Here is an 18,989-nt window from a genome sequence, read left to right as displayed (position 1 = left end):
GTTTTGTAGGTCAAACCGTTCAGATGCTACAGAAGACCAATATTTGGGATGTCTTATGGTCTGACAAACACCTCTCTAGCTCTGCCACCTTTCACCACAGATGCAGGAGGGCGACATCGGAGGATGCAGTGGATTCAATAAACTAATAAGTTTCATATCTTAAACTGACGGATGTTGTTGGGACTTCTTAGTATTATGCTAATTAGATGTCCATTGTTAAAAAGGAACAGACAATTGATAGATTGATGACTGGAACGAACTGCAAAAGTCACTGAAGCTGGTGACTCATTTCTCTCCCTCACTAACTTTAAGCACCAGCTGTCAGAGCAGCTCACAGATCACTGCACCTGTGCATAGCCCATCTGTACACAGCCCATCCAGCTACCTCCTCCCCATACTGTTATTTATTTTGCTCCTTTGCACCCCAGTATCTCATCTTGCACATTCATCTTCTGCACATCTATCACTCCAGTGTTTAATTGCTATCTGAAACTGGAAACACTTATCTCCCTCACTAGCTTTAAGCACCAACTGTCAGAGCAGCTCACAGATTACAGATTACTGCACCTGTACATAGCCTACCTATAATTTAGCCCAAACAACTACCTCTTTCCCTACTGTATTTATTTATTTTGCTCCTTTGCACCCCATTATTTTTCTACTTTGCACATTCTTCCACTGCAAATCAACCATTCCAGTGTTTTACTTGCTATATTGTATTTACTTTGCCACCATGGCCTTTTTTTTTGCCTTTACCTCCCTTATCTCACCTAATTTGCTCACATCGTATATAGACTTGTTTATACTGTATTATTGACTGTATGTTTGTTTTACTCCATGTGTAACTCTGTGTCGTTGTATGTGTCGAACTGCTTTGCTTTATCTTGGCCAGGTTGCAATTGTAAATGAGAACTTGTTCTCAACTGGCCTACCTGGTTAAATAAAGGTGTTCTCAACTGGCCTACCTGGTTAAATAAAGGTGTTCTCAACTGGCCTACCTGGTTAAATAAAGGTGTTCTCAACTGGCCTACCTGGTTAAATAAAGGTGAAATAAATAAATAAAACATGGTGGAAACTCCCTCTAGCCCCACATTACACCAATCAGATGACTGGAAATCCATGAAGGGAAGTGAGCCAGTCCATACTACATGGAAGAGAGGGACTTCTTCGCAACGCTGCAAGTGTGTGAGAAATCGAATTAACCTTTGACCCCGCTCACCTGTGCATCCTCCCGCAAGTCCGTGGCCTCCTTGAGAGGGGCGCTAGCGGGACGGAACGTATCATCCAGAGCTTTAATACCCGTGTTCCGTAGGGTCACGTACTCTCGCCCCCGCCGTACCCCTCTCCGCACAGACAGACCCCTCCTCTGAGCCTTGCCCCCCCCTCGCCGATTGGTCACGGCCACATGGATGAATAGGCTGGCGTGGGGCAAGGGGTCTCCCACCAGACCCAGCAGGGGCACGTTGCGGTAGCCCGGCTGAAGGCACTCGAAGGCCACGCTGTACTGGCCAATGAAGTCGTCTCCGATGTAGTCATCGTCCAATACCACGAAGCGGAGGAGCGCCAACTCCGGCATATTCACCTGGGAAGGACAGACGGCAACCAATCATGAGCACAGGTGCAGCAACAGACACATTTCCAGGATTGTTACCCAATACTGTTGGAGGGTGATGTCTCTTCATTCCCCCGGGCCACATCATATTATCCATGACATCGACATTCAGTATATTTGTACATTCAATATCACACATAGGTACATATTCAGGTATGCACATGTACTCACGCTCACACATTATTAACCTGGGTGGCATCAGTACAAACAGTATTAATCAGACAAATGAAATTCATTGGAATAAAACCACCATGAACATGGTGAGGAATATATTAACTAGAACACCCACTGGCAGTAGCAGGACTTATGGCTGTGTTAGTGTGGCTATACATATTCATTGTGAGAGGAGACACAGACAGCAGATCATTATGACGCATAAACATCCAATAAAACACACCCACACACAGAAACACACACACACAGAAACACACACACACAGAAACACACACACACAGAAACACACACACACACAGAAACACACACACACAGAAACACACACACACAGAAACACACACACACAGAAACACACACACACAGAAACACACACACACACACACACACACACACACACACACACACACACACTTACTGGTCCGCCATTCGTTTCTGGGCTCTCAGTGTGATGAATGTGTTTCGACACACAACGACTACATGTCCTCTACCCAGACCTGCCTGCTAACACCTCCATTCCTAGTTCCTGTATTACTGTTCGTCACATGACCTTAAATTGTATCAATTTGTTTTCCTCGGCTATTTACATTTTTCAATTATAAATCATTAGATTTTTCCATTGTGTTAAATGATGGTGTATTGATTGATTTCCAAGTTTTCAGTGTACATTTTTTCAAGATGAGAAGAGAATCGTCCAGCCCATCTTGTATCTCACTACACCCCCATATGCCTCGTCTTGGATTATGCAGACAGACGAATTAAAAGTAAGTTTACATTGTAATACTTCTGACAGACAACTTTCTATCTCCGCCTATAACTTTTGGACATCATAGCATTCAAAGAAGGCAGGGATTGTTGAGTCATTGTTAGTTTTACACTTATGACATGACTCTGCCAATGCGCTGTAGAATTTGTGAATTTTGTCTCGTGTTTAATAAATTCTATACATTAATTTATTCTGGATTAAGTGTACATTTTCGTTAAGTGTAGAATTTGTGAATTTTGTCTCGTGTTTAATAAATTCTTATACATTAATTTATTGTGGATGAAGAGTACATGTTTGTTAACTGTAATTTCCTAAGTTATATTCCAACATTTCCTCCATCTTGTGCCAACATCAGTTCTTTTTAAGTTTTGGTTCCAATAGTTTATACAGCTCAGTCTGTGTTAGTGTAGATTTTAACATTTTAGCATGGAGCTCCATCAATCTAACAGGGATGTACAGATGTAGGATCTTCATTTGACCACCCTGTTGCAGGATACATTTCCAGGACATTTACAAAAGTGTAGTGTATTTGAGGTTTAAAAGTGGCATGAAGAGGGGAGTCTAAACAGCATCCCCCTCTCTGTGTGTGTGTGTGTGTGTGTTCCCGGAGAGGACCCATGTGTCTCTGCCTCGTGAGTGTGTGTCTGTAGAGTCACGCCTCATTACCTTCTAGTCGCCCACCAAGCCTTAGGTTACTGGCCACAGGGATAATGAGCTAAACAGAGCTTAACCACTGGCTTTGGTTTCTTTCTTAGTTGTTAAAGTTTGTACAATACTTTGTAGTTCATGTTTTGTTTTTAGTCTTTGTTATTCTCATAACATAAGACCATTGTTCTTAACATATTGTTATTATCTGCAATACAACCTGATTAGCGTGCCACACCATTGGTCAATACTACCGTAGTATCCAACTGTTCTCTCTCCATTCCCACATTTGACATCATGACGACATGGGTAGTGTTGTATAATCCCTGACCATCTGTCTTCATAACTAAATCTCCCACAAGGGCTCAGGGGAATCACAATGGCTCTGTCTGTCTGTCTGTCGCTATGGGAATGGAATGAGAGCTCTGTCTGTCTGTCGCTATGGGAATGGAATGAGAGCTCTGTCTGTCGCTATGGGAATGGAATGGCTCTGTCTGTCTGTTGCTATGGGAACGGAATGAGAGCTCTGTCTGTCTGTCGCTATGGGAATGGAATGAGAGCTCTGTCTGTCGCTATGGGAATGGAATGGCTCGGTCTGTCAGTCGTTATGGGAATGGAATGAAAGCTCTGTCTGTCTGTTGTTATGGGAATGGAATGAGAGCTCTGTCTGTCGCTATGGGAATGGAATGGCTCGGTCTGTCAGTCGTTATGGGAATGGAATGAAAGCTCTGTCTGTCTGTTGTTATGGGAATGGAATGAGAGCTCTGTCTGTCGCTATGGGAAGGGAATGGCTCTGTCTGTCGCTATGGGGAATGGAATGAGAGCTGTGTCTGTCTGTCGCTATGGGAATGGAATGGCTCTGTCTGTCGCTATGGGAATGGAATGGCTCTGTCTGTCGTTATGGGAATGGAATGTTTCTGTCTGTCTGTCGCTATGGGAATGGAATGAGAGCTCTGTCTGTCGCTATGGGAATGGAATGGCTCTGTCTGTCGCTATGGGAATGGAATGACTGTCTGTCTGTCGCTATGGGAATGGAATGGCTTTGTCGGTCTGTCGCTATGGGAATGGAATGGCTTTGTCGGTCTGTCGCTATGGGAATGGAATGAGAGCTCTGTGTCTGTCGCTATGGGAATGGATTGAGAGCTCTGTGTCTGTCGCTATGGGAATGGATTGAGAGCTGTCTGTCTGTCACTATGGGAATGGATTGAGAGCTGTCTGTTGCTATGGGAATAGAATGGCTTTGTCTGTCTGTTGCTATGGGAATGGAATGAGAGTTCTGTCTGTCGCTATGGGAATGGAATGAGAGCTCTGTCTGTCGCTATGGGAATGGAATGAGAGCTCTGTCTGTCGCTACGGGAATGGATTGAGAGCTGTCTGTCTGTCACTATGGGAATGGATTGAGAGCTGTCTGTTGCTATGGGAATGGAATGAGAGCTCTGTCTGTCGCTATGGAAATGGAATGAGAGCTCTGTCTGTCGCTATGGGAAAGGAATGAGAGCTCTGTCTGTCGCTATGGGAATGGAATGAGAGCTCTGTCTGTCGCTATGGGAATGGAATGAGAGCTCTCTGTCTGTCGCTACGGGAATGGAATGAGAGCTCTGAAGGGAATAGTCCATGTGATGGATGAATAGTGGAAAGGCTCTTTACAAATAAAACGTATTGTTGTGTATCCTTATGAAATGGATGTTTGCGTTATGTGTTGTCATTATTATCAGGGACAAACACATAGTCTGTCCAGAGTTAGCAGGCAAAACTGGTTGAAATGACTGTCAGTTGGTGATCGTAATGACATCATTTCACTGTCCACTGGAACTGCATTAGATGTTCAAGTGTAAGAACACTCAGGTTGTGTGTGTGGACCGTGCTCTTAGTCTGAGGATATGTTGGTGAAATCTCAGGTGTATGTGTTGTCTACATTACCGATCTCTCACCTGAAACTCAAAAGTCTCATCAAACAGTGGGTCATCCTGGTTCTGTGCTGCAGTCCTGGTCCGTTGCTCAGCGCAGTCCGCCGGTACCCCATGCAGCTCCAGAACCACGTAGGGATCTATAACCTCTCCTTTAGCCCCGGCGCCCTGCGGCTTGGGCAGGCTGTGAGCGCTGATCACCTTCACCCTGAGGGTCTGAGGGGGAACGCCAGGCACACAGCCCTGGGTCACAGCACTGAAGTAGGACACCTCATCTCTCATGACCCCTGGCCGCAGCACGAAGCCACAGCCCCCGTTCTGGGTGAACCGGCCTCTGTGGAGGTCCAGCATGGCCCCGGGGGTCTGCTGGTTGAGGGCCACTAGCTGGACCCCGCCCTTCCAGTAGCCCTGGGGGTTGGGGTTGGAGGAGTCCAGGCGGACGGAGCTTGGCCGAACACGGCTCAGGGTGCGCTTGGTGAAGCTTACTAATTCCTCTGGGCTCTCACTGGCCAGCCGTCCCGCTTCTCCCTCCCCCAGGGAGCACAGTGTCCAATAGGGCGACTCAGGGGGAAAGGGCGTGCCCGGGGTGGAGGGGGTGCTGGGCGGGGAGTGCTGCTGTCCTTGTTTCCTTGTTTCTCGGTGGTTGTAGAAGCTACGGCTTCCGGTTCTAGCCACGCCCACAAGATCTGATAGCTCATGTCGGAGGCGGAGTCTCCTGGGCTGAGGGGGCGGGGGCACCACTAAAACCGCGCCCAGTTCCTCCTCCCCAGGTATGGTCATTTTCCGACCAGCCAAGGGCCCGCCTCCCCCTATCTCCTCGTCCTCCTCTGACACCTCTCCCTCAGACCCCTCCTCTTCGGGCGGTAGCTTCTTCCCCACCAGCAGCACTCGGCCCTTCAGCTGCTCTGGGGAGGGTAGGGTGGTGGCTCGCCCCCCCAGGCTGACCGGCAGGGCCTCAGGGGTGTAGAGACGTGTAGAGAACACTTTCCTCAGGTGCTGGGCCAAGGTACGCTGCTGGGAGGGAGAACAGCGCTGGCACAGGTAGAGCAGAAGTGGATAGGGCGAGGTCAGGAAGGCGTACTTATTGACCACCTCCAGGGCACTGCGGATGGTGACCGGGGCGTGGTGGTGATGATGGTGGTGGTGGTGGTGGTGGTGGGCATCAGGACCATAGTCCACCCCCAGGAGCGGCTCCCCCTCTGGGCCGTCTGTCACCCCCAGCTCTAGGCACCGACACCCGGCCTGGAGAGCCCTGGTCAGGCCCCCTAGATCAGCCCTCCCATGGACCTGGTCATCCAGGAGATAGGACCGATAGGAGGTACTGATGTAGTAGTGGGACAGGGGCAGGCTCATATCCTGACACACTGCCTGGTGCTCCACGTCAAACAGCTGGCACTCTGGGGACTGCAGGTAGCGGGAGAATCCATCCAGAGCCAGTAGACCTCTCTCTTTCCCAGGGCCGGAGGGCTCGAAGCGTCGGACCAGTTCCAGACAGCCCTCGGCCGTGGCCAGAGACAGGCCTTGCTCCGTCTCCAGGAAGAGACGGAGGTCCTGGGCGTCCAGACACTCGCGGTCCTTGGAGAGTTGGACCAACAGGAAGTAGACGTCTGGGCGAGTGCATAGCTCACAGAAGGCCTCCTGGAACTCCTTGCGCGTCACGTGAGACGTCAGCTTCTCCTTGCTCCTCTGGATCTCCTTGAACCTCAGGCGCACCTGGAGGGGGGAGGGGGTTTGGAGGGAAGGAGCGGGAAAAGGGAAGAAGGGATGAGACAGAGGAAGACAGAAGGATGAATGATGAGAGAAAGAGGAAATGCAGAGAGATGAGAAGAGCAGGTGTAGGAATTATTGAGCTAAATCATAGGGTGCCCATTATTCTACAATTAAATTAACTTAATTTAATTTCCTAACTGGAACGGATATGAAAGAAATCTACCTACCCTTCCATGCTACTATCCCCCTGACTAGAGCCCCTGGCCTACCCTTCCATGCTACTAGCCCCCTGACTAGAGCCCCTGGCCTACCCTTCCATGCTACTAGCCCCCTGACTAGAGCCCCTGGCCTACCCTTCCATGCTACTAGCCCTCTGAATAGAGCCCCTGGCCTACCCTTCCATGCTACTAGCCCCCTGACTAGTGCCCCTGGCCTACCCTTCCATGCTACTAGCCCCCTGAATAGAGACCCTGGCCTACCCTTCCATGCTACTATCCCCCTGACTAGTGCCCCTGGCCTGCCCTTCCATGCTACTAGCCCCCTGACTAGAGCCCCTGGCCTACCCTTCCATGCTACTATCCCCCTGACTAGTGCCCCTGGCCTACCCTTCCATGCTACTAGCCCCCTGAATAGAGCCCCTGGCCTACCCTTCCATGCTACTAGCCCCCTGACTAGAGCCCTTGGCCTACCCTTCCATGCTACTAGCCCCCTGACTAGTGCCCCTGGCCTACCCTTCCATGCTACTAGCCCCCTGACTAGAACCCCTGGCCTACCCTTCCATGCTACTAGCCCCCTGACTAGTGCCCCTGGCCTACCCTTCCATGCTACTAGCCCCCTGACTAGTGCCCCTGGCCTACCCTTCCATGCTACTAGCCCCCTGACTAGAGCCCCTGGCCTACCATTCCATGCTACTAGCCCCCTGACTTGTGCCCCTGGCCTACCCTTCCATGCTACTAGCCCCCTGACTAGTGCCCCTGGGCTACCCTTCCATGCCAAATAGCCCACCCAATTTACCTACCTCATCCCCATACTGTTTTTATTTATTTACTTTTCTGCTCTTTTGCACACCAGTATCTCTACCTGTACATGACCATCTGATAATTTATCACTCCAGTGTTAATCTGCTAAATTGTAATTATTCGCCTACCTCCTCATGCCTTTTTGCACACAATGTATATAGATTCTTTTTTTATTTTTTTCTACTGTGTTATTGACTCGTTTAGTGTTTACTCCATGTGTAACTCTGTGTTGTCTGTTCACACTGCTTTGCTTTATCTTGGCCAGGTCGCAGTTGTAAATGAGAACTTGTTCTCAACTAGCCTACCTGGTTAAATAAAGGTGAAATAAATAAAATAATAATAAGGAGAGTCTACAGGAGAGACTTGCACACACATGGGCATCTGTACTGATTTCACAGCGGGCTTCAAACCCAGTGCCTGAGCGTTGATTCAGACAGATTAGCTATGGAGCTGCAGTCCAGCATGAACACACACACACCTACATGCTCTCTCACACACACACACCCTCTCACACAAACACCTCTGATTGGCTGTATTTAGGCCTGTGTATCTCCAGCTGCTATCTGGTTTCCTACTGTTTATCCCAGAATATCTTCATCCTTGTAAAAATGTCCTGCGGCGTGATTCAGTTGACTATAATATTGCTCTGACGTTCTGTACTGTTAGGTCGTCAGCAGTCCTTGATATTTCCTGTCTGTATACATTATGAACACTGAGTACATCAAACAAGGACCACAATGGAAATAAGCTGTTAAGGTTTATGGTGATTTGTATGTGGAGGCGTCACCAGCTGGAGGACTATTATGAATGGATTTTACAAATAAATTAAATCAATCAATCAACATTAAGAACACCCTCATAATATTGAGTTGCACCCTGTTTTGCCCTCAGAATATCCTCTAATTCGTCGGGCTATGGATTCTACAATGTGTTGAAAGCGTTCCACAGGGACGCTGGCCCATGTTGACTCCAATGCTTCCCAGTTGTGTCAAGTTGACTGGATGTCCTTTGGGTGGTGGACCATTCTTCATACACACAGGAAACTGGTGAGCGTGAAAAACCCAGCAGCATTGCAGTTCATGACACAAACCGGTACGCCTGGCACCTACTACCCTTCCCTGCTCAAAGGCACTTAAATTGTTTGTGTGGTCCATTCACCCTCTGAATGGCACACATACACAATCCATGTTTCAATTGTCTCAAGGCTAAAAAATCTTGTCTCCTCCCCTTCATCTACATTGATTAAAGTGGATGTAACAAGTGACCTATAAATAAGGAATCATAGCTTTCACCTGGATTCACCTGGTCTGTCTATGTCATGGAAAGAGCAGGTGTTCTTAATGTTTTTTCCCCTACTCAGTATGTATATATACAGTTGAAGTATGAAGTTTACATATGCTTAGGTTGGAGTCATTAAAACTCGTTTTTCAACCACTCCACAAATGTATTGTTAACAAACTATAGTTTTTGTAAAGTCGGTTAGGACATCAAGTAATTTTTCCAACAATTGTTTACAGACAGATTATGACATTTAAAATTCACTGTATCACAATTCCAGTGGGTCAGAAGTTTACATACACTAAGTTGACTGTGCCTTTCAATTGCTTGGAAAATACCAGAAAATTATGTCATGGCTTTAGAAGCTTCTGATAGGCTAATTGACATTATTTGAGTCAATTGGAGGTGTACCTGTGGCTGTATTTCAAGGTCTACCTTCAAACTCAGTGCCTCTTTGTTTGACATCATGGGAAAATTAAAAGAAATCAGCCAAAACAAATTGTAGACCTCCACAAGCCTGGTTCATCCTTGGGAGCAAGATCCAAATGCCTGAAGGTGCCACGTTCATCTGTACAAACAATAGTACACAAGTATAATCAACATGGGACCCACGCAGCCGTCATACAGCTCAGGAAGAAGACGTGTTCTGTCTCCTAGAGGTGAAAGTACATTGGTGCGAAAAGTGCAAATCAATAACAGAACAACAGCAAAGGACCTTTTGAAGATGCTGGAGGAAATAGGTACAAAAGTATCTATATCCACAGTAAAACGAGTCCTATATCGACACAACCTGAAAGGCCGCTCAGCAAGGAAGAAGCCACTGCTCCAAAACCGCCATAAAAAAAGCCAGACTACGGTTTGCAACTGCACGTCGGGACAAAGATCGTACTTTTTGGAGAAATGTCCTCTGGTCTGATTAAACAAAAATAGAACTGTTTGGCCATAATGACCATCGTTATGTTTGGAGGAAAAAGGGTGAGGATTGCAAGCCGAAGAACACCATCCCAACCGTGAAGCACGGAGGTGGCAGCATCATGTTGTGGGGGTGCTATGCTGCAGGAGGGATTGGTGCACTTCACAGAATAGATGGCATCATGAGGAAGTAAAATTATATGGATATATTGAAGCAACATCTCAAGACATCAGTCATAAAGTTAAAGCTTGGTCGCAATTGGGTCTTCCAAATGGACAATGACCCCAAGCATACTTCCAAAGTTGTGGCAAAATGGCTTAAGGACAACACATTCAAAGTATTGGAGTGGCCATCAAAAATCCCTGACCTCAATTCTACAGAAAGGAGGCCTACAAACCTGACTCAGTTACACCAGCTCTGTCAGGAGGAATGGGCCAAAATTCACCCAACTTATTGTGGGAAGCTTGTGGGAGGCTACATGAAACGTTTGACCCAAGTTAAACAATTTAAATAATTTAAAGTCAATTCTACCAAATACTAATTGAGGGTATGTAAACTTCTGACCCACTGAGAATGTGATGAAAGAAATAAAAGCTGAAATAAATCATTCGCTCTACTATCATTCTGATATTTCACATTCTTAAAATAAAGTGGTGATCCTAACTGACCTAAAACAGGGAATTTTTACTAGGATTAAATGTCAGGAATTGTGAAAAACTGAGTTTAAATGTATTTGGCTACGTGTATGTATGTAAACTTCCGATTTCAACTGTATGTATGTCGCGCGCGCACACACACACACACACACACACACACACACACGGTCAAAAGTTTGGAGCCACTTAGAAATGTCCTTGTTTTCCATGAAAACATACATGAAATGAGTTGCAAAATGAATAGGAAATATAGTCAAGACGTTGACAAGGTTATAAATAATGATTTTTAATTGAAATAATAATTGTGTCCTTCAAACTCTGCTTTTCTTCATTTGCAGCAATTACAGACTTGTAAGAACTTTGGCATTCTAGTTGTCAATTTGTTGAGGTAATCTGAAGGGATTTCACCCCATGCTTCCTGAAGCAACTCCCACAAATTGGATTGGCTTGATGGGCACTTCTTACATACCATATGGTTAAGCTGCTCCCACAACAGCTCAATAGGGTTGAGATCCGGTGACTGTGCTGGCCACTCCATTATAGACAAAATACCAGCTGACTGCTTCTTCCCTAAATAGTTATTACCTAGTTTAGAGCTATGCTTCTGGGTCATTGTACTGTTGTAGGAGGAAATTGGCTCCAATTAAGCGCCATCCACAGGGTATCGCATGACGTTGCAAAATGGAGCGATAGCCTTCCTTCTTCAGGATCCCTTTTACCCTGTACAAATCTCCCACTTCACCTCCACCAAAGCATCCCCAGACCATCACATTGCCTCCACCATGCTTGACAGATTGCGTCAAGCACTCCTCCAGCATATTTTCATTTTTTCTGTGTCTCACAAATGTTCTTCTTTGTGAGCCGAACACCTCAAACTTAGATTCGTCTGTCTATAACACTTTTTTCCAATCTTCCTCTGTCCAGTGTATGTGATCTAAATCTTTTATTTTTATTGACCAGTCTGAGATCTGGCTTTTTCTTTGCAACTTTACCTAAAAGGCCAGCATCCCGGAGTCACCTCTTCACAGTTGACGTTGAGACTGGTGTTTTGCGGGTACTATTTAATGAAGCTGCCAGTTGAGGACTTGTGAGGCATCTAGACTAGACACTCTAATGTACTTGTCCTCTTGCTCAGTTGTGCACCGGGGCCTCCCACTCCTCTTTCTATTCTGGTTAGGGACAGTTTGCGCTGTTCTGTGAAGGGAGTAGTAGACAATGTTGTACGAGATCTTCAGTTTCTTGGCAATTTCTCACATGGAATAACCTTCATTTCTCAGAACAAGAATAGACTGACGAGTTTCAGAAGAAAGTTCTTTGTTTCTGGCCATTTTGAGCCTTTAATCGAACCCACTAATGCTGATGCTCCAGATAATCAACTATTCTAAAGAAGGACAGTTTTATTGCTTCTTTAATCAGTACAACAGTTTTCAGCTGTGCTAACACAACTGCAAAAGGGTTTTCTAATGATCAATTAGCCTTTTTGAAATGATAAACTTGGATTAGCTAACAACGTCCCATTGGAAAACAGGAGAGATGGTTGCTGATAATGGGCCTCTGTACGCCTATATAGATATTCATTTTTTTTTTTTTTATCTGCCGTTTCCAGCCTCAATAGTCATTTACAACATTAACAATGACTACACTGTATTTCTGATCAATTTCACGTTATTATAAATGGACACATTTTTTTTGCTTTTCTTTCAAAAACAAGAACATTTCTAAGTGACCCCAAACTTTTGAACGATAGTGTATACAGTACCAGTCAAACGTTTGGACACATCTACTCATTCAACGGTTTTGATTTATTTTTACTATTTTCTACATTTTCGTTTCTCATTGCTTATTTGAGCTGTTCTTGCCATAATATGGACTTGGTCTTTTACCAAATAGGGCTATGTTCTGTATACTGTACCACCCCTACCTTGTCACAACACAACTGATTGGCTCAAACACATGAGGAAGGAAAGAAATTCCACAAATGAACTTTTAACAAGGCACACCTGTTAATTGAAATACATTCCAGGTGACTACCTCATGAAGCTGGTTGAGAGAATGCCAAGAGCGTGGAAAGCTATCATCAAGGCAAGGATTGGCTACTTTGACGAATCTCAAATATAAAATATATTAACATAGCATGAGTCATTTTTATGATTACTACATGATTCCATATAGTTTTGACTGTCTTCACTATTATTCTACAATATAGAAAATAGTCAAAAATAAGAACAACCCTGGAATGAGAAGGTGTGTCCAAACCTTTGACTGGTACTGTATCTGTATGTGTATATTATATGCAGACTCAATCTGTACACCCACCATGCTACTAAGTATAAGTAAAGCTTACATAACTAGGTTGGATATCCGCCTAGAGCATGTTCCATTTTTACATTAGATATCCAGCTATGAAGACAATCATTTTTATAATTCAAGCTGTTATAGTAACTATTGCGATCATAAGTATCACGGACAATTTAATAAAAGAAACCGGGCCATAATTGATTGAATTGATAACGGAATTGATCTCAACTCTAATAATCTTCAAACCTTTTCTAGTCTGTCTAGTTTTACTCCAGTCTACCATTAACATATATACAGTATTAGTCTTTCTTCTAAGTCTACCCCAGTCCTCTTATTTAAGTTTCCTTGATGCCGGGACAGATGGTAAGACCGCTATGAAGACAATCCCCCCTCTAGTTTAACTGTAGTCCCGTCCCCTCACACAGACACACACCTTAGCTTCCTTGATCCCAGGATACAGCTTGCAGATGGTTGCCACGGCCGTATCCTCTGAGACGACCCCGTATCCATCTTCATCCACCTCGGCAAACTCTGCGGCCAGCCAATCCCTCCTCATCTTACTGCCGAGGCTACCCTCCCCTATGATGCTCCCCTCTCCCAGACCTCCTCCCCCACCTGCCCCCCCTCCATGCCCGATGACAGAGGGGTGGGACACCAGGTAACGCAGCCCCGTTACCCAGATGTTGGCCACGTCAGGGGAGAGAGCCACCAGGTCCAGAGACTAGGAAATACAAATCACATTAAATTAAACACATTTTTCCCCCCAGTAAAATAAGTCAAAAGTAAATCACCTTCACCTTTACCACATCTTGTTATGTTACAGCCTTATTCTAAAATTGATTACATCGTTTTTCCCCCATCATCAATCTACACACAATGCCCCATAATGAAAAAGCAAAAACAGGTTTTTAAATCAAATCAAATTGTATTTCTCACATGCGTCAAATACAACAGTGAAATGTTTACTTACGAGCCCCTAACCAACAGTGCAGTTTAAATAAATACAGATAAGAATAAGAGATAAAAGTGACAAGTAATTAAAGAGCAGCAGTAAAAAATAACAATATATACGGGGGGTACCGGTACAGAGTCAGTGTGTGGCGGCACCGGTTAGTTGAGGTAGTATGTACATGTAGGTAGAGTTATTAAAGTGACTATGCATAGATGACAACAGAGAGTGGCAGTGGTGTGGAGATGGGAGGGGGATTGAGGGGAGGGCAATGCAAATAGTCTGGGTAGCCATTTGACTAGATGTTCAGGAGTCTTATGGCTTGGGGGTAGAAGCTGTTCAGAAGCCTCTTGGACCTAGACTTGGCGCTCCAGTACCACTTGCCGTGCGGTAGCAGAGAGAACAGTGTATGACTAGGGTGGCTGGAGTCTGACAATTTGGTATAGAGGTCCTGGATGGCAGGAAGCTTGGCCCCAGTGATGTACTGGGCCGGTCGCCTAGTGAATGTTGACCTGTCTAAAGGTCTTACTCACATCAGCTGTGGAGAGCATTATCACACAGTCTCCCGGTACAGCTGGTGCTCTCATGCATGTTTCAGTGTAAGTATTCAGACACTTTACTCAGGACTTTGTTGAAGCACCTTTGGCAGCGATTGTACCCTCAAGTCTTCTTGGGTATGATGCTACAAGATTGGCACACCTGTATTTGGGGAGTTTCTCCCATTCTTCTCTGCAGATCCTCTCAAGCTCTGCCAGGTTGGATGGGCAGTGTTTACTGAGGAGTGGCTTCCGTCTGGCCATAAAGGCCTGCTGCAGAGATGGTTGTCCTTCTGGAAGGTTCTCCCATCTCCACAGGGGGAAAGGGGGTCTGAATACTTTCTGAATGCACTGTTTTTGCCTTTGCCTGAGTGCCAGTCTGTTTATGCTCCATTGCCAACTCCTTGGCATGACAATTCCAAAATAAGTTGGCAAGGCAGCCTAATCTGAACTGGCTACCTCTTACCTGGTAGTCATCCCCGTGGATGATAGAGAAGGCTGCCTCCTCAGCCAGATGTTCTGCAGCAGGTCCGTTATGCAGGAAGGTCTCAGTGCTCTTCCCCGTCCTCACCTCCCTGATAGTGGCCATGTCCAGGCGGGCGCGCTCCCCATCCTTCTTAGAGGGCTCCCAGCGCAGGCAGCTGAGGTCCTGGTCCAGGGTGTAGAAACGACTGTAGACCCGGGAGTTGGGACGCACCTTCTTCAGCTCACAGCCCCCCTGCATGAAGGCCAGGCAGTCGGCAGCACTGCTCACCTGGAGGCGACGGAAGAGGAAGGCCTTTATGAAATGCTTATATACTGCTTATGAATGTGTTATGAATGTGTTATGAATGTGTTATGACATGCTTATATACTGCTTATGAATGTGTTATGAATGTGTTATGAAATGCTTATATACTGCTTATGAATGTGTTATGAAATCCTTATTTAGGTACCCTTCAAATAAAGTGTTACCCATTTCATTTTTATTTACAGACAGAGATCTAAAACTGCTTAATAAAAAATAAAAAAGAGAAACTAAAAACAAACCTTCTTCTCTGAGGGGATGCTACTGAAGGACACAGTCTTCTTGCGCCCGCCGGCCACCTTGTGCACTGAAGGATCCTGGGTAAAAACACAGAGTGTGAGACAGGCAGACAAGTGTACTTATGATTTCTGCAGGTTATGTTTAGAATCTACTAAACAAACATTACAGGCAGGTATATCACAGCAACTGACATTTAAAAAAGAGTAGAGTGGATGTGGGGTGTGGAGCATAAATAATTTGTACCTATTGAGGTAGCTATGAAAGCCATCACTATTAAATCCTAGATACCATTGCCTACCGTTGTGCCCTTGAGCAAGGCACTTAACTCCCCACAACAGTGCGGCAGCCCCCCGCACCTCTCCAAAACCATTGTCTTTCAGAGGAGTTGGGATGAAAGCGGAAGTCAAATTTCAGTTGGACCTTGTGTGCAATTGACCAATAAGCTCATACGAAAGTGGCTCACCTTAAGTGTAAAACTAACATTATACACTGGGTGGTTGTGCCCTGAATTCTGATTGGCTGACAGCCATAATATATCAGACCGTATATCACAGGTATGACAAAACATTTATTTTTACTGCTCTAATTATGTTGGTAACCAGTTTATAATAGCAATAAGGCATATCGGGGGTATGTGGTGTATGGCCAACATACCACAGCTAAGGGTTGTGTCCAAGCACTCCACGTTGTGTTGTGAGTAAGACATCCCTTAGCCGTGGTATATTGGCCATATACCACACCCCCTCGGGCCTTATTGCTTAAATGACTCAACAATCCCTGCCTCCTGGGAATGCTATGATGTCCAAAAGTTATGGACGGAGTTAGAAAGTTGTCTGTCAGAAGTATTACAATGTAAATGTACTTCTAACACGTCTGTCTGCATAATCCAAGACGAGACATATGAGGGTGCAGTGAGATACAAGATGGGTTGGACGATACTTTTCTCCTCAATCATCTTGAAAAAACATATACTTTAAAACGGTAAGTCAACCAATCCTCCATCGTTAACACAATGGAAAGGTCAAATGCTTTGTTATCTAAATGTTAAAAGTGTGTGGGCGACGGAGAGGAACTAAATGGTGCAGTTTGAGGCCATGTGGCAGAGTGATGCTGGCGCTGGAGATGGGGGTGCTGGAGATGGGGGTGCTGGAGATGGGGGCGCTGGAGATGGGGGTGCTGGAGATGGGGGTGCTGGAGATGGGGGCGCTGGAGATGGGGGCGCTGGAGATGGGGGCGCTGGAGATGTTACAAAAATAAATATATTTTGTTTATTTGACCTTTATTTAACGAGGCAAGTCCGTTATTAAGAACAAATTCTTATTTACAATGACGGCCTACCCTGGACGACGCTGGGACAATTGTGCACTGCCTTATGGGACTCCCGATCACGCCCGGATGTGATACAGCCTGGATTTGAACCTCTTGCACTGAGATGCAGTGCCTTAGACCGCTGTGCCACTCAGGAGCCTGATAAAGACCCAGATGTGGGTCTGAGCAGGTGGGTCTGGGCAGGTGGGTCTGGGCAGGCGTGATGTTGCGGATGTTTGTGAGATGTGGTTGTTTGTATGTATGTTGTGTATTGTTTAATTTTTTTTATATAAAATCTTACAACAACAAAAAAGAAAGTGGCTCACCTTTCAGCCAGGTAAATTTCTATGGAATCCTTCAGAACTAATCTGCACCAGAGCAGGCCAACTATACTGAATGAAATGACTACGCTACGAGGAGTAGACAAATGAAAATTATTATAACGACTGATTATTTTTTTTAATTAATGAAAGAATGCATTTTAAACTTCACGCAATGTAACACTTTTGTATGACTTAATAGATGAATAAATATTGATAGGAGTGGGGGAAAAGGTGCTTGTGTATTGGTAAGCACACCAAATATGGCAGTAACGATAAGCACTCAAATAAAGATGGCACTTCTAACAGCCTGTCACACCATAGCCTGCTGAATTTGCAAGATAACTTTTCTTATTTCGGCACAAATGAAAATTTGGCACTAACTCGCCCATGGATTGATGTTTCAGCACTGTCTCAATGAAGAGTTGGGCGTTGGACTAGCACGCGCCGTCACAACCCTGCTACAGTTAGCGGCAGGCGGACCAGCATTATCCACCATCGTAGTACGGATGAAGCCTGAGCTGGAACGTGAAGCTAACTGAAGCTGGTTAGCTTTAGAAAACCCTGAGTAGATGGATCTAGCTTGCTTCGTAGCCCCCCCCCCCCCTCTGGCCTACCAATAGGACCAAAGGTTCAGGACGACAACAACCACTATGACATCATCTACTGCTGTACCCTAAAGTGGTTTTAACAATGGGAGTTTTTCCCTCTACCTCCTAGTATGGAGTTGGACTCAAGAGTACAGCTTTTGACTATCCCTTTACACTTGTGTGTATAAGGTAGTAGTTGTGGAATTGTTAGGTTAGATTACTCGTTGGTTATTACTGCATTGTCGGAACTAGAAGCACAAGCATTTCGCTACACTCGCATTAACATCTGCTAATAAAATTTGATTTGACTACCCACACACACCGAACCACACAGGGAAGTGTATGTGTCTGCATGTGTGCGCGTGACCGCGCTCTGTGTGTGTGTGTGTGTGTGTGTGTGTGTGTGACTTGACATCCATTGCCTGGCCAATAATACACAGTAGAGAAACCTGAGCTGCAGATTCTTCCCTAACAGAGAGACAGGGCTCCTTCCCTAACAGAGACCCAGACAGAGGGACATGCCACAGCAGCCCAGACCTGAGGAGAATGTTCTCATCCTTCTTCCCTAACAGAGACCCAGACAGAGAGACATGCCACAGCAGCCCAGACCTGAGGAGAATGTCCTCATCCTTCTTCCCTAACAGAGACCCAGACAGAGGGACATGCCACAGCAGCCCAGACCTGAGGAGAATGTCCTCATCCTTCTTCCCTAACAGAGACCCAGACCGAGGGACATGCCACAGCAGCCCAGACCTGAGGAGAATGTCCTCATCCTTCTTATTCTACAGAGGACCAGAGCCACGGCTAGCTGAGAGCTCAAACCTGGACAGAACCCTCTGGAACATCGGTCAGGCTATACTCCCATGTCAATTATACTTTCACCACTCAACTAAGACCAGACTGTGACCCCAGCTTAAAGGGATAGTTCAACCAAATAACAAAATGACATATTGGTTTCCTGCCCCTGTAAGCAGACACAGAGACTTTAGTGTAGTGTCCCTGGCACGGCTTCCACATCCTAACATTTTAGCATTCGTGGCACAAGTCATGATACCGATATTCAACATTTTCCCACATCCTGAGAGAGTTTGACCTAGTATCTACTGTCAATTCAATTCAATTCAAGGGGCTTTATTGGCATGGGAAACATGTGTTAACATTGCCAAAGCAAGTGAGGTAGATAATATACAAAAGTGAAATAAACAATAAAAATGAACAGTAAACATTACACATACAGAAGTTTCAAAACAATAAAGACATTACAAATGTCATATTATATATATA

At 45.5% G+C, this 18,989-nt stretch overlaps 1 protein-coding gene across 1 annotated transcript in view; it reads right to left on the bottom strand.

The window, feature by feature from the left end:
• LOC110501842 (inactive phospholipase C-like protein 1) overlaps nucleotides 1-18,989 on the bottom strand; it is a 133,385-nt gene that overhangs the window by 12,962 nt on the left and 101,434 nt on the right. Inside the window, exons 2-6 of the mRNA XM_036959268.1 lie at nucleotides 15,490-15,564; nucleotides 14,927-15,214; nucleotides 13,409-13,696; nucleotides 5,126-6,814; nucleotides 1,220-1,582 (exon numbers count right to left, since the gene is read on the bottom strand). Of these exons, the coding sequence (XP_036815163.1) occupies nucleotides 1,220-1,582; nucleotides 5,126-6,814; nucleotides 13,409-13,696; nucleotides 14,927-15,214; nucleotides 15,490-15,564 (2,703 nt within the window). The remainder of the gene's footprint in view (nucleotides 1-1,219; nucleotides 1,583-5,125; nucleotides 6,815-13,408; nucleotides 13,697-14,926; nucleotides 15,215-15,489; nucleotides 15,565-18,989) is intronic.

The sequence above is a fragment of the Oncorhynchus mykiss genome, chromosome 22 (assembly GCF_013265735.2).
Source record: "Oncorhynchus mykiss isolate Arlee chromosome 22, USDA_OmykA_1.1, whole genome shotgun sequence".
Lineage (NCBI taxonomy): Eukaryota > Metazoa > Chordata > Actinopteri > Salmoniformes > Salmonidae > Oncorhynchus > Oncorhynchus mykiss.
This window is presented reverse-complemented; position numbering and strand designations above follow the sequence as displayed.